Here is a 16,348-nt window from a genome sequence, read left to right as displayed (position 1 = left end):
AAGTTGAAGTGAGTCTCTTGTTATCATTGTACAGTTGGGTCTTGATTTTTAATTCATAAAACAACTCTACAGTTTTTAATGGAAGAATTTAATCTATTTGCATCCAAAGGAATTACTGATAGGTAAGGGCTTATGCCATTATTTTAATTGCTTCTGGGTTTTTGTAATTCTTTTACTCTTCTATTGCTGTCTTTCTTTGTAAATCGATGATTTTGTTGTGGTATGCCTTGATTCTTGTCCCTGTCTTTTGGATATCTACTAAAGGTTTTTGATTCTTTGTTATCATGAGGCTTACATACAACATCTTATATTTATGACAGGCTAAGATGATAAGCTTAATTTTGAAAATTAATACATAAAAAAGATCTACATGTTTACACTTTCATTTTATGCTTTTGATGTCACAATTTACATCTTTTTTATATTGTATATTTATTAACAAAGTATTACAGTTTTAGTTGTTCTTGTATTTCAACCTTTAAAATTTTAAGAAATTTAACCATCACCATCACAATATCATTCTGAATTTAACTATTTATTTGCCCATGAGCTTTATACTTTCATATTCCTAACTTACATGCTTTCATTTCAGAATAAAGAATTCCCTTTAACAACTTTCATATAAGCTCCTTCAGATTTTGTTTGTTTATAAAACCCTCTCTCCAATTCTGAAGCACAAGTTTACTGGGTAGAGTAAATTATTCTATTCTTAGCAGTTTTTTGTTTTTTTTTTTTAATCATCCCATTCCCAATGGCCTGCAACATTCCTGCTGAAAAATCTGCTAATAGGCTTAATGAGGATTCCCTTGTATAGTCACTTTTCTCTTGTTGCTTTTAAGATTCTCTCCATCTTTAACTTTTGATAATTTCATTATAGTGTATCTCTGGGTAGATCTCTTTGAATTAATCTTGTTTGAAGTTTTTTGGACTTCCTTAACCTGGATATCTCTTTCTTTTTCCATATTAAGTAAGTTTTCAGGCACATTTCTTTGAATATGCTTTCTGCCCTTTCTCTCTTTTTCTTTCTTGAAGACCTAGAATACCTAAATTGGTTCACTAATCGGTGACCCTTGAGTTATCTTTGTTTTCTTCCATTCTTTCTTTTCGCTCTTTTGATTGGATGATTTCCACTGCCTTGTCTGATTCTTTTCTTCCACTTGATCTGGTCTACTCATGAACATCTCTGTTGAGTTCTTCATTTATTGTGTTTTTCATGTCTATGATTTATGTTTGGTACTTTTTAAAAACATTTTCTGTCTTTTTGTTGAAATTCGTACCTTGTTCATGCATTATTCTCCTGACCTCAATAAGCATCTTTATTACATTATTTTGAACTCTCTATTGGGTAAAACACTTATGTCTGCTTCATTAAGGTGAGTTCCTAGAGATTTGTTATTTTGTTTGAAACATCCTCATCTTTACTTTTCTTGATTTTCTGTGTTGGTTTCTGTATAAAACAGACACTTTCCCCAGTATTGACACATTGGCCTTATGTAGGAGATGAACCTCCATAATCAGCCTGGAGCTCCTGATTGTCTCTAAAAGTTTTATGATCAAATCCTGTCTTTTTCCTTAGTGGCTTCCCATAGTTGAGGGTGTGCCAATACTCATCAGTGTCCCCAAAGATGTGGGAAACATTCTTATGTCTGTTTAGGCTCCTGGACCCTTTAACTCACTGATGTAGGTTAATTGGAAGCCCAGTTATCAGGTAGGAACTGGGAAAATCAGGACATTATATATGCAGTCTATCCTCTATCAAGAAGAATCCAGGAATTGGGCGTTTTTGCTTACTTACTTTTTGCTGAACCAGGGGAAATGATTGCTGCAAGTGCTTTTGTGTCCAAATAAAATAGCCTTTGTTTTTAAGAAGGAAATGGCAACCCACTCCAGTACTCTTGCCTGGAAAATTCCATGGACTGAGGAGCCTGGTAGGCTACAGTCCATGGGGTCGCAAAGAATCAGATGTGGCTGAGAGACTTCACTTTCACTTTCACTTTAGTTTTTGCTGAACCAGGGGAAATGGTTGCTGCAAGTGCTTTTGTGTCCAAATAAAATAGCCTTTGTTTTTAGTGGTCCCAGGGACTCATGAATGATGAGCCCTGTCAGCTCCCAGAGCTACATGATTTGGGGGCTAGTCCCTTAGGTGGTAGTTGAAAATCGGGGTGTGAGATGTGTGGACCAGCTTTCAGGAGTGAAAATAAACACTTGGTCTTACTGTTGGAGCTGGGGGAGATAGCCCACCATCTTTACCAGGCTTACAGGAGGATCCCAGTTAGCTCCTACATGCAGACTGACTAGAAGCCAGAACCACAGGCAGCAGCTAGAAAAATACACAAATTCCTTCCAGGGACTAACTGGGAGATGCACATTTTTGTTTTTTCCCTCCATACTGGGCCTGGGTGTTTAAACTACAGGGAGTCTTCAAGCATCCTTTCAAAAACTGTTTCTTTGCTACAGTACTGTAGGATTCATGAATGTAAGCTCCATTGGCTTTCAGAGGTAGGTTATTTTGGAGTCTCTCTATCCCTCAGGTGGCAGTTTTAAAAGTCAGGATTGTAAACATGTAGAAAGTTCCTTCTAGGGACATGCAGGAGGTTTTGTTTCATTGTTGGAGCAAGATGGAAGGAGAGGGCAGGTAAGTACCCACTGGCTCTTCGGGGCTCTGGGGAGGATTCAGCTGAAATGCAATCTGCTCCCTCTGCCCTAAGCTTGAGGAAATGGCCACAGGGAGTGCTCAAGCACCTAATAACAACTGCTTCTTTGCTATTACACTGTGGGACTTGTGAATGGAAGCCCTTTGGTTCTCAGAGCTAGAAGATTTGAGGGCCCATCCCTCAGGTGACAGGCTTAAAATCTGGGGCATTAGAAATGTGCCCAAACACTGTACTGATCAGGAAGGGGCTGGGAGTTGATAGTTTCAGAAAGATCATAAGGCATTATTCTGGGGTGGGGTTTGTAGTAAGTGTCTCACCCTTCACTATACATTTTCATGTGGGTATTTTCTCAGTTGCCCAATGTGTAGGAGTCCCTCAAGCAATTTCTAAACTTCTCTCAGAGGGAACTGATCTGTGTGTAGCTGTAAATTCAGTGCATCCATGGAAGGAGGAAATTCAAAAGTCTCTTGTGTCACAATCTTGAGGTACCTGTTGATACTTTCTCAGAACCAGCTCTTGGTTTCATTGACTTTTATTATTGTTTTTCTGTTTTGTTTATGTATGCTGTATTATTTATTATTTTTTCCCATCTGCTGGCCTTGGATTAAGTATTTTCTACTTTGTTAAGGCATACTGTTTTCCACAGTGGCTGCACTAACTTACATTCCCACCTACACTATAGGAGGGTTCCCTTTTCTCCATACCACCTCCAGAAGTTGCTATTTGTAGACATTTTAATAATGGTTATTCTGGGTGGAGTGAGGTGGTTATGTCATTGCAGTTTTAGTTAGAATTTCTCTAAAATTTGTGATGTTGAGCATCTCTTTATGTGTTTTTAGACCATCTGTATATCTTGGGAGAAATATCTCTTTAGATCTTTTGCCCATTTTTTGATTGGGTTGTATTTTTGACATTGAGCAGCATGAGTTATTCGTTATCTTTTGGAAATTAACCCCTTGTTGGTTGCTTCATTTGCAAATATTTTCTCCCATTCTGAGAGCTGTCTTTTCATTTTGTTTACAGTTTCCTTTGCTGTATAAAGGCTTTTAAGTTTAATTAAGTCCCATTTGCTTTTATTTTCATTAGTCTAGGAGGTGGGTCAAAAAAAGATCTTGCTATGATTTACATCAAAGAGTGTTCTGCCTCTGTTTTCCTCTAAGAGTTTCATAGTATCCAGACTTAAATTTAGATCTTTCATCCATTTTGAGTTTACTTTTGTGTATGGTATTAGGGAATGTTCTGATTTCATTCTTTTACATGGTGCTGTCCAGTTTCCCTAGCACCATTTATTAAAGAGACTGCTTTTTGTTTTTTTCCCATTTATATGCTTGCCTCCTTTGTCATAGATTAGGTGACCATAGGTGTGTGGGTTTACCTCTGAGCTTTCTATCTTGTTGCATTGATTTATTTCTGTTTTTTGTGACAGTACAAAATAATTTTGATTAATGCAGCTTGGTAGTATGTGAGGGCAGGAAGCCTGATTCTTCCAGCACAATTTTTCTTTCTCAAGATTACTTTGGCTCTTTGGGTTCTTTTGTGCTTCCCTACATATTATAAATTTTTTGTTCTAATTCTGCTAAAAAATGCCATTGGTAATTTGATAGGGATTGTACTTGAAGAGTGCTTTGGATAGTGTAGTCATTTTGACAATACTGATTCTTCTAACCCAAGAACATGGTGTATCTCTCCACCTATTTGTCATCTTTGATTTCTTTCATCAATATCTTATAGTTTTCTGAACACAGGTCTTTTGCCTCCTTAGGCAGGTTTATTCTGAGGTATTTTATTCTTTTTGATGCAATGGTAAATGAAATTGTTTCCTTAATTTCTTTTTCTGATTTTTCATTGTTAGTGTATAGGATTGCAAGGGATTTCTGTGTATTAAATTTGTATCCTGAGACTTTACTAAATTCATTACTTAGCTCTAGTAATTTTCTGGTGGCATCTTTAGGGTTTTCTACATATAGTATAAGTACATCTGCAAACAGTGAGAGGTTTACTTATTTTCTAATCTGGATGCCTTTTATTTCTTTTTCATTTTTGATTGCTGTGGCTAGTACTTCTGAAATTAGATTGAATAATAGTCTTGTGCTTTCTCTGCATCTATAGAGATGATCATGTTTTTTATTTTTTTCCAGTTTATTAATATGGTGTATCACATTGATTGATTTGCATATCTTGAAGTATCCTTACATCCCTGGGATAAACCCCATCTGATCATGGTAAATGATCCTTTTAATGTGTTGTTGGCTTTTGTCGCTAGTATTTTGTTGAGGATTTTTGCATCTATGTTCATCATGGATGAAATTGATCTGTAATTTTCTTTTTTTGTGATATCTTTATCTGGTTTTGTAATCAGAGTGATATTGGCCTCGCAGACTGAGTTTTGGAATGTTTGTCCCTCTGCAAATATTTGGAACAGTTTGAGCAGGATAGGTGTTATCTCTTCTCTAAATGTTTGATAGAATTTGCCTGTGAAGCCATCTGGCCCTGGACTTTTGTTTGCTGGAAGATTTTTGATCAGAGTTTCAATTTCAGTGCCTGTGATTGGTCTGTTCATGTTTTCCATTTCTTCCTGGTTCAGTCTTGGAAGGTTGTACTTTCTGGGAATTTGTCCATTTCTTCCAGGTTGTCTATTTTATTGGCATATAGTTGCTTGTAGTAGTCTCTTATTAAAGCTTTCCCTGGTGGCTTAGAGGGTAAAGCGTCTGCCTGCAATGCAGGAGACCTGGGTTCAATCCCTAAGGTGGGAAGATCCCCTGGAGAAGGCAATGGCAACCCACTCCAGTACTCATGCCTGGAAAATCCCATGGACGGAGGAGCCTGGGAGGCTGCAGTCCATGGGCTCGCAAAGAGTTGGACACAACTGAGCGACTTCACTTTCACTTTTCAGTCTCTTATTATCCTTTGTATTTCTGCCTTTTCTGTTGTAACTTCTTTTTCATTTCTTATTGTCTTCTCCCTTTTTGCCTTGATGAGTCTGGCTAATGTTTTGTCAATATTGTTTATCATCTCAAAGAACTGTCTTTAGATTTATTGATCTTTGTTAATGTTTCCTTCATTTCTTCATTTATCTCTGCTCTGAAATTTATGATTTCTTTCCTGATACTAACTTTGGGGGTTTTTTTGTTCTTCTTTTTCTAGTTGCTTTAGGGTTTTGTTGTTGTTGTTTTTCTAGTTGCTTTAGGTATAAAGTTAGGTTGTCTATTTGACATTTTTCTCATTTCCTGAGGTAGGCTTTTACTGCTTAAACTTCCCTCTTAGCATTGCTTTTACTGCATCCCTTATGTTTTGAGTTGTAATGTTTTCATTGTCATTTGTTTCTCAGTACTTTTTTAATTTCCTCTTTGATTTCTTCAGTGACCACTGGATTATTTAGAAGTGTATTGTCTAGCCTCCATATGTTTGTGTTTTTTACAGTCTTTTCCTCCCTATTATTGATATCTAATCTTATATTGTTGTGGTCAGAAAAAAATGCTTGATACAATTTCAATTTTCTTAAATTTAGCAAGGCTTGATTTGTGACCCAAGATGTAATCTATCTTGGAGAATGTTCAATGTGTACTTGAGAAAAAAATGTATTCTACAGTTTTTGGATGGAATATACTGAAAACACCAATTAGGTTCTCTGGACCAATGTGTCATTTAAGGCTTGTGTTTCCTTATTAGTTTTCTGTCTAGATGATATATTAGTGTGAGTAGGGTATTAAAGTCCCCCACTATGATTGTGTTACTGCCAATTCCCCCTTTTAGCATTCCCCTGCTAGCATTTGAGGTGCTCCTGTGCATATATAATTGTTATATCTTCTTCTTGTATTGATCCCTTGATCATTATGTAGTGTCCTTCATTATCTTTTGTAATGATCTTTAAATTCAGTTTTATCTGAGTATCGCTACTCTCCTTTTTTTGACTTCCATTTGCATGGAATATCTTTTTCCAGTCCCTCACTTTCAGTCTGCATGGGTCCCTAGCTCTGAAATGGGTCTCTTGTAGAGAGCATATATAGGAGTCTTGTTTTTGTGTTCATTCAGCCAGACTGTGTCTTTTGGTTGGAACATTTAATTCATTTATGTTTAAGGAATTCTTGATATGTATGATCCCATTAGCATTTACTTTATTGTTTTGTGTTTGTTTTTGTAGGTCTTTTCTATTATGTGTCCTGTCTAGAGAAGTTCCTCTAGCATTTGTTGTAAAGCTGGTTTTGTAGTGCTGAATTCTCTTAATTTTTGATTGTCTGTAAAGCTTTTGATTTCTCCATCAAATCTAAATGAAATCCTTGCTGGGTAATCTTGGTTGTAGGTATTTTTGTTTCATCACTCTAAGTATACCCCTTTTGCCTTGAATAGTTTCTGCTGAAATATCAGCTATTAACCTTCTGGGCATTCCCTTGTATGCTATTTGTTCTTTCCCTTGCTGATTTTTAACATTTTTGCATTTAATTTTTGTTAGTTTGATTAATATGTGTCTTGGCATGTGTCTCCTTGGGTATACCCTTTATAGGACTCTCTGGGTTTCCTAGACTTAAGCTGGCTGTTTCCTTTCTTATGTCAGATAAGTTTTCAACTCTAATCTCCTCAAATATTTTCTCATACTCTTTTTCTCTCCTTCTGGGACCCCTATAATTTGAATATTGGTGTACTTAATGTTGTCCCAGAGGTCTCTGAGACTGTCCTCATTTTTTTTCATTCTTTTTTCTTTATTCTATTCTGTTTCAGTTATTTCCATCATTCTATCTTCCAGGTCACTTAACCATTCTTTTGCCACATTCTGCTATTGGTTCCCTCTAATGTATTTTTTTTATTTCAGTCATTTTGTTGTTCATTGCTGATTGTCTGTTATTTCTTCTGCTGCTGCTAAGTCGCTTCAGTCATGTCTGACTCTGTGCGACCCCACAGACGGCACCCCATCAGGATCCCCCGTCCCTGGGATTCTCCAGGCAAAAACACTGGAGTGGGTTATTTCTTCTAGGTCCTTGCTAAACATGTCTTGTATCTCTTCAACCCATCACAGTATCTCCATTTTAATACCAAGGCTTTGGATCATCTTTACTATCATTACTCTGAATTCTTTTTCAGGTAGACTGCCTAGTTCCTCTTCATCTGTTTGGTCTGGTGGGCTTTTACCATGCTCCTTCATCTGTTGCATGTTTCTCCAATACTTTGGCTGCCTGATGTGAACAGCTGACTCATTAGAATAGACCCTGATGCTGGGAAAGATTGAAAGCAAGAGGAGAAGAGGATGACAGAAGATGAGATGGTTGGATGGCATCACCGACACAATGGATATGAGTTTGAGCAAGCTTCCAGGAGTTGGTGACGGACAGCGAAGCCTGGTGTGCTGCAGTCCATGGGGTCACAAAGAGTCGGACACAATGGAGTGACTGAACTAAACTGAACAACAATGATCTCTTGCCTCTCTGGCAGGCCAAGCTTTTTCCTAGACTTCCTCAAACGTGCTGTACTAGCCCCCTAAGGCTGTCTTCAAGGTAGTCAACCCCAGCCTTCTCCCTGGAGTCTGACCTCTGAAGCTAAGTCTCGATACCCAGCCCTCACTGGCCATGGTCAGTGTGCATACAAGCATCTCAGGCTGGGAATCCCTAACTCTCCAGTATTTGGACAGAGGGCTTATAAGGAGGTAATTAAGATTAAACAGTGGCATAGGATGAGGTATTTATCCAACAGGGCTGGTGTCCTTATAAGAGTAAGAGATACTAGAGCTCACTTTCTCTCTCCAGCACATGTACAGAAGAAAGCCTGCATGATGACACAGCAAGAAGGCAGCCATCTGCAAGCCAAGGAGAGAGACTTAAATAGAAAACAACCCTGTCAACACCTTATGGACTTGCAGTCTCCATAACTGAGAAAATAAATTTCTGTCACTTAGTCATTCCAGCCTCTGGTATTGTAATGGCAGTCTTAGCAAACAAATACAATTTTGGTACTGAGGGTAATATCTGAAAATATGGAATAGCTTTGGAACTGGGTGATGGGCAGAGGCTGGAAGAGGTTTGAGGCACTTGTTACAAAAAGCCTTAATTGTATAAAAGAGACTGTTGGTAGGAATATGGACATTAAAAGTGATTCTGGTGCAGTCTCAGAAATAAGGAACATATTACTGGAAATTGGAGGAAAGACAATCCTTGTTATAAAGTGGCAAAGAACCTGGCCTGTGTTTCAGTGTTTGTGGAAAGTAGAAATTGTGACATAAGCAACAGATTTTTAGCTAAGGAGATTTATAAGCAAAATGTTACAGGTGCAACCTTGTTTCTCCCTCCTTACAGTAAAATGTGAGAGTAGAAAGATAAAATGAAGGAACTGTTAAACAAAATTCTGAGAACTAGAATTTGGAGATTTGGAAAATTCTCAGCCTGTGGATATCTATTTTGCAGAAAATGAGAAGCATGTTCTGGAAAGAATACTATGGTGTAGTTAGACATGGTTTAATAAAGAGCTAAGTTGGAAGCAATCAACCATCTCAGATGTAGAACTAAAGGTGACATAGACAGGACAAAATGAAGGCAGGCTGTTAGACGTCTGGGATTCTACAAGACGGGAGAATAGAGCTAACTATCTGACTATATTATCCATCAACAAGAGGAAAGAATGACCACAAAGGTGAAACAGAGACCAGCAGGTCTGCCATTTCCAAAATAAGCCCAGACAGTAAAAGTCTGGGGAGCCAGTATGGTTCTTCCATGGTTTCAGTGGGCCCCATACACCTCTACCACACCAGCCAGACCAGAGGGCAGAAGATACAACCAGAGATCATTCTCATGCCTTAAAAACTAATAGAAATTGCCTTGTAACATTTTAAACTTGCTTGGGACCAATCAATCCTTTCCACTTTTAGAATGGGAATGTGAATTCTCTGCCTGTCCCATCACTGTATTTTGGAAGCAAATAACTTGTCTGGTTCACAGGTTCACAGCTGGAAAGGATGAAATGCACTTCTAGTCTCATCCACACTCGACTTAGATGAAACTTAGGTGAGATTTTGAATGTAGAGATGAAGTTGAAATGGGCTAAGACTTTTGCTGCTGTTAATTTGGGGTGACTGTATTTTGTACTTGAAGAATGTGAATATAGGGGGTCCAGAGGATTGAGTTGTTAAGACTGAATTGTTCCCCTAAATTAACATACTGAAGTCATAACATAACATATAAAGTCATGACTTTATTTGATGACAGGGCCTTTACAAGGTCATAGGGTGAAGTCCTAATCCAGTATGGCTGGTATCCTCAGAAAGAAGAGAGAGACTTACCAGGAAAGTACATAAACAGGGGAAAAAAATGCCCATTTCAGGACTCAGCAAGAATGCAATCATCTGCAAGCCAAGGGGAAAGACTTCAATAAAAACCAAACTGCCTACACATTGATCTTGGACCTCTAGTCTCCAGAACTATGACAAAATAAACTTCTGTTCTTTGAGCTACCAAGTCTGGTATTTTGTTATGGCAGCCCTGGCAAAGTAAAACACATTGCCAGTTAGGAAGTAAACCATAAATCAACTATCTTATGATCACTGAAAAAATACAACTTTTTTTTTCTCAACTGCATTTTAAGAGAAGTGGAACATTTCCTAGTGATTTCTACCACCTAGACACTCATAGGGAAGGAAAGGAAATGTCAAGAGAACAGTTCCTGTGGCAGGAGGTGATGGCCAGACTTGGTTTTCCTATGCCTGTGGAGGTGAGACTTCTGGCTAAAGCCACGACCACAGTCCCTGCACACATATGGCTTCTCTCCTGAATGTGTCCGCTGGTGTCTGATGAGGGCTGACTTGAAGCCAAAGCCACGTCCACACTCATCACACACACATGGCTTTTCTCCTGAGTGTGTCCTCTGGTCAGAGGTGAGTTGGATCTTCAGACCAAGTCTTTGCTCACATACTCTGTACACATCAGCCTCCTCCCCTGAATGTATCCTCTTGTGTCTGGTGAGAAGTGACTTGAAGCCAAAGGTACGTCCACATTCAGGACACAGAAAAGGCTTCTCCCCTGTGTGCGTCCTCTGGTGTCTAATGAGGGTAACCTTCTGACCAAAGCCACGCCCACACTCAGAGCACACATAAGGCTTCTCACCTGTGTGCGTCCTCTGGTGGCCCATAAGGGAGACTTTCTGGCTAAAGCCACGCCCACACTCGGAGCACAGGTAAGGCTTCTCCCCTGTGTGTGTCCTCTGGTGCCTGATGAGGGTGACTTTCTGGCGAAAGCTGTGCCCACACTCAGCACAGACATAAGGCTTCTCACCTGAGTGTGTGACCTGGTGACTGAGGAGCAGAGACTGCTGCCTGAAGCCACGCCCACACTCCAGGCACAAGAAGGGCCTCTCGCCTGAATGTGAACTACGGTGTTGAAGGAGTGATGCCTTCTGGCAAAAGCCTCTTCCACACTCTGGACACACAAAGGGCTTCTCTTCCAAGTGTGTCCTCTGGTGCAGGATGAGGGCGATCTTCTGGCGAAAGCCTCTCCCACACTGCTGACATACAAAGGGTCTCTCCCCGGAGTGTATCCTCTTGTGGTTAGTTAAGGAGGATGTGTACCTGAAGTGTCGCCCACACTCTCGGCACACGTAGGGCTTTTCCCCTGAGTGCTTCCTCTGGTGTACTGTGAGGGAGGACCTGCGGCCAAAGCCTCGTCCGCACTCTCTGCAACTAAACGGCTTCTCTCCCGAGTGAGTCCTCTGGTGTTTGACAAGGTCTGACTTCTGGCAGAAGTTTCTGCCACATTCAGGGCACACATGATGCTTCTGGAGGCTAAAGAGGCTTGATTTTCTGCTAAATCCTAGTCTATAGTTTTCACATATGACTGCTCCAGATTCTGAGATGTTTGTCTCTGTCAATACTGCATCTGCCTCATCAGAGATCATCCCCTGGTCTATTCTTCCACTGCTACTGCCTCCCTGGTCTACTGGCTGATCTTGAGATGAGCTGAAAAATGCCCTTGAAGTCCCACTCAGCCGCAGCCTCCCAAACACAGTGCCAGAGCCTTCTCTCTCTCCATCTTCTGCTTTTTCATTCAAGCAGCTTGGAGCATCTAGTAGGAAGTGGCTTTCTGCAGATGAACCTGGGAAGATCTGAAGGGCGTGACCACAGAGCATATAGTGATGGAGGATCTGTGGACTGGAAAAAGTCACCGGGCAGGAGAGATAGGGTTGGAATTCTTTTCTTCCTTCTGCTGGAGAGAAAGTGTCAGTCAATATCATCAAAGGTATCTTGTGGATGGTTAACACTTGTCTAGCTCTCATTTCTCAGATGCTCCCACACAAAGACTTCCTTCAAAGACCTTCGTTCCAACCCATGGTGACATATTGATGCATACCTTTTACAACACATAAAACCCACATAATGAGCCAGCTCTAAGTATCAGCCCAGCTTAAGGAGGTTTAAGAAAGCATCACAGGCAGCTCTAGCCCTATAAATCACTGCCATCAGAGTTATACATGTGCCCCAAATACAATTATCCTACAAGCCACAGACATTAACACCAGTGTAAACAATATCAACAAATACATGCTTTTACTGAGAGTTAAAATACATAACTTATTACAAATTTCTTTAGGGACTTTTCCTATAAGAAAAGATGGGGTCAAAAAAGGGAGTCCCTCTACAGTTGGACTATAAAGAAAGCTGAGCATCAAAGAACTAATGCTTTTCAACTGTGGTGTTGGAGAAGACTCTTAAGAGTCTCTTGCACAGAAAGGAGATGCAACCAGTCCATCCTAAAGGAAATCAGTCCTGAATAGTCATTGGAAGGACTGATGTTGAAGCTGAAACTCCAATACTTAGGCCACCTGATGCAAAGAACTGACTCATTTGAAAAGACCCTGATGCTGGGAAAGATTGAAGGCGGGAAAGGAAGGGGGATGACAGAGGATAAGATGGTTGGATGGCACCACTGACTCAATGGAAATAAGTTTGAGTAAGCTCCGGGAGTTGGTGATGGACAGGGAGGCCTGGTGTGCTGCAGTCCATGGGGTCGCAAAGAGTCGGACACGACAGCAACTGAACTGAACTAACTAGTGGAGGCAGTACAGAGGACAGGTCAGAGATCCATGTGGGAAGTTAAACAAGTATTTCCTAGAGGATTATGTACTGGGTCCTCTAACATGGTGTGTGGATTTGCAAATGAAACACAGAGACATAGTCTAGGCCTACAACCCCTTAAATGATTTTGGCTCCCAGTGACCCCAATCAAACTAAGACCTGCTCTTCTCAGTGTTTTGCTTTTTTTTTTTAATACAAATTGTTGTACATGGAAACTTTCCACCTAAAATAACTTTTGTAGATATCAAATTTGGATGCCTTGTTCTATCACCCTGCTTCTATCCACCTGAAGCTGATGAAAAATACCATGAACCTTAAATAAGCTCAGTACACCAGGCCTTTCCAGACATACATGTTTCTTTCTTCACCAATCAAAACTGAGATGTATTTTACGAACAATCAACAACATTGGTCAGCAAACTACAGCCAAACTCATGTTCTGTAAAGAAGTCTATTGGACACAGCTACATTCAATCTTTATGTTGTGTCTATAGCAGCTTTCATATACAAAGGCAAAGGTGAGTAGTTGCAACAAAAAACATAAAGACTACAAAGCCTAAAATATTTACTATCTAACCCTTTTACAGAAAGTTATTCATTCCATCTTGTCTAAGATGCCAGCTTTTAATACTAACAATAATAGCTACCATGAAAACCCTTCCTAACACTTAAAGACCCTACACTTCCTCCTCAGCAAACTATTCAGTAAACTTCATTGTGTGTGTGTGTGTGGTGCTAAATCTAGAGGATCCTGTGAAGTAGCCCTGATTAATGAGATCTCTTCAAGAAAATTAGAGATACCAGGGGAACATTACATGCAAAGATAGGCTCGATAAAGGACAGAAATGGTATGTACTTAACAGAAGCAGAAGATATTAAGAAGAGGTGGCAAGAATACACAGAAGAACTATACAAAAAAGATCTTCATGACCCAGATAACCACCTCGGTGTGATCACTCACCTAGAGCCAGACATCCTGGAATGTGAAGTCAAGTGGGCCTTAGAAAGCATCACTATGAACAAAGCTAGTGGAGGTGGTGGAATTCCAGTTGAGCTATTTCAAATCCTGAAAGATGATGCTGTGAAAGTGCTGCACTCAATATGCCAGCAAATTTGGCAAACTCAGCAGTGGCCACAGGACTGGAAAAGGTCACTTTTCATTCCAATGCCAAAGAAAGGCAATGCCAAAGAATGCTCAAACTACCGCACAACTGCACTCATCTCACACACTAGCAAAGTAACACTCAAAATTCTCCAAGCCAGGCTTCAGCAATATGTGAACCGTGACCTTCCAAAAGTTCAAGCTGGTTTTAGAAAAGGCAGAGGAACCAGAGATCAAATTGCCAACATCTGCTGGATCATGGAAAAAGCAAGAGAGTTCTAGAAAAACATCTATTTCTGCTTTATTGACTATGCCAAAGCCTTTGACTGTGTGGATCACAATAAATTGTGGAAAATTCTGAAAGAGATGGGAACACCAGACCACCTGATCTGCCTCTTGAGAAACCTGTATGCAGGTCAGGAAGCAACAGTTAGACCTGGACATGGAACAACAGACTGGTTCCAAATAGGAAAAGGAGTACATCAAGGCTGTATACTGTCACCCTGCTTATTTAACGTCTATGCAGAGTACATCATGAGAAACACTGGGCTGGAAGAAGCACAAGCTGGAATCAAGATTGCCGGGAGAAATATCAATAACCTCAGATATGCAGATGACACCACCCTTATGGCAGAAAGTGAAGAGGAACTAAAAAGCCTCAAAGAGGAGAGTGAAAAAGTTGGCTTAAAGCTCAACATTCAGAAAATGAAGATCATGGCATCTGGTCCCATCACTTCGTGGCAAATAGATAGGGAAACAGTAGGAACAGTGTCAGACTTTATTTTTGGGGGCTCCAAAATCACTGCAGATGGTGATTGCAGCCATGAAATTCAAAGACACTTACTCCTTGGAAGGAAAGTTATGACCAACCTAGATAGCATATTAAAAAGCAGAGATATTACTTTGCCAAATAGGTTTGTCTAGTCAAGGCTATGGTTTTTCCAGTGGTCATGTATGGATGTGAGAGTTGGACTGTGAAGAAAGCTGAGTGCCGAAGAATTGATGCTTTTGAACTGTGGTGCTAGAGAAGACTCTTGAGAGTCCCTTGGACTGCAAGGAGATCCAACCAGTCCATCCTAAAGGAGACCAGTCCTGGGTGTTCATTGGAAAGACTGATGCTGAGGCTGAAACTCCAATACTTTGGCCACTTCGTGCGAAGAGTTGACCCATTAGAAAAGACTCTGATCCTGGGAGGGCTTGGGGGCAGGAGGAGAAAGGGACGAGAGAGGATGAGATGGCTGGATGGCATCACTGCCTTGATGCACATGAGTCTGGGTGATCTCCAGCAGTTGGTGATGGACAGGGAGGCCTGGCGTGCTGGGATTCATGGGGTCGCAAAGAGTCAGACACGACTGAGCAACTGAACTGAACTGAATCACTCAACTGCTGACCCTACTGGACTTCCAATGAAAGTGAATATCCTTTCAGTCTTTGTATACAGTTCTGGCCATCAGGGGTCCCATCATGGTTGGTCTTTAGCTCGGTCCATTGAACCGTGAGTGAGTTTATTTTGTTAAGCTAGGCTGTCCACATTTTCAAAACTCATGGCAGGCATGTACATTTCTGGCTAGCAGCTTCCAAGAAATACTTTTGTTGTAATTCTAAAGCTCTGAAAGCTAAGCTTTCAGTATTTGCATTATTGTCTCCTTATCTATGAGAAAAGCAGGAAGAGAAAAGCAGCCGCTGCCTTCTCCTTGACCTGTTTTACTCCCAGCTAGGCAAAAAGTCTAAGGCCAGTGGTAAACTACTCCATTACAGGTATGCTGTTCAGTGTCTTTTGTATTAAATACAATGACTGATTTAAATACAGTTAACACTGTCCTTATGAGAGCCTTAGTCTCTACTAAGGCTGTTCACTCATCATCATTTTTATGCTATCTAGTAATGTGACAAATTTTAACTAAAAATGATTAAGAGTTATAGTGTTCACTGTGGCTTTAAGCATCCAAGTTCCTCAATAAAAGAAGAAATAAAATTTTACCGAGGTAATTCTTTTCAGTTAATCATAAAAGTTGCCAAGATATATAAAAAAATGATCAATTTATAAACTCATTTATAACCTACAGCTATTCTCATGCCAATTGATTTTTCAGACCAATAAGTATTTCAACAACTGTCCATATTGGGATGTTCAACAAACATCCTGAAGGAAACAGAAAAAAAATCCATGCCTAATGGCTTCTTAAAGAAATTTTCCCTTCTGCAGCCGTAATTATAAGGAATAAAATTATAGCAGTGAGTTAAACGGATACCATAGGTACTGGATTACAATAGAAGAAAGAATGCTTGGCATTCACTGCTTTTAAACAATTAAAATAATTTTAAGACTTGGTCCACATGTGAAAAAAGAGAACACTTTTGATAAGAATCTGAATTAATCCCTGGAAACTAGACAACTTTCATAATATGCCATCTCCATGATTTTAAGACAATATAAAAGAAATATTAAAATATGTGACAGTTAATTTTATGCATTAACTGCTCTGGCCACAGGTTGCCCAAACATTTAAACACTATTCTGGGTGTCTATGGGGTCGCACAGAGTCG

The 16,348-nt window shown here is 39.9% G+C and overlaps 1 protein-coding gene across 9 annotated transcripts in view; it reads right to left on the bottom strand.

Annotated features, from left to right (window-relative positions):
- Positions 1 to 9,807: 9,807 nt before the first annotated feature.
- Positions 9,808 to 16,348, bottom strand: part of ZNF169 (zinc finger protein 169) — a 97,429-nt gene continuing 90,888 nt past the window's right edge. For 8 of the 9 annotated variants that reach the window (XM_025282086.3, XM_006067976.4, XM_044940315.2 and 5 more), the window contains one exon: positions 9,808 to 11,830. In XM_025282086.3, the coding sequence (XP_025137871.1) occupies positions 10,281 to 11,830 (1,550 nt within the window). In that variant the 3' untranslated portion in view covers positions 9,808 to 10,280. The remainder of the gene's footprint in view (positions 11,831 to 16,348) is intronic. The other variant, XM_025282089.3, reaches the window with a different exon arrangement.

This window comes from Bubalus bubalis, chromosome 3 (assembly GCF_019923935.1).
Source record: "Bubalus bubalis isolate 160015118507 breed Murrah chromosome 3, NDDB_SH_1, whole genome shotgun sequence".
NCBI classification, from domain to species: Eukaryota; Metazoa; Chordata; class Mammalia; order Artiodactyla; family Bovidae; genus Bubalus; species Bubalus bubalis.
Note: the sequence above shows the minus strand (reverse complement) of the source record. Positions and strands in the feature narration are given on the sequence as shown.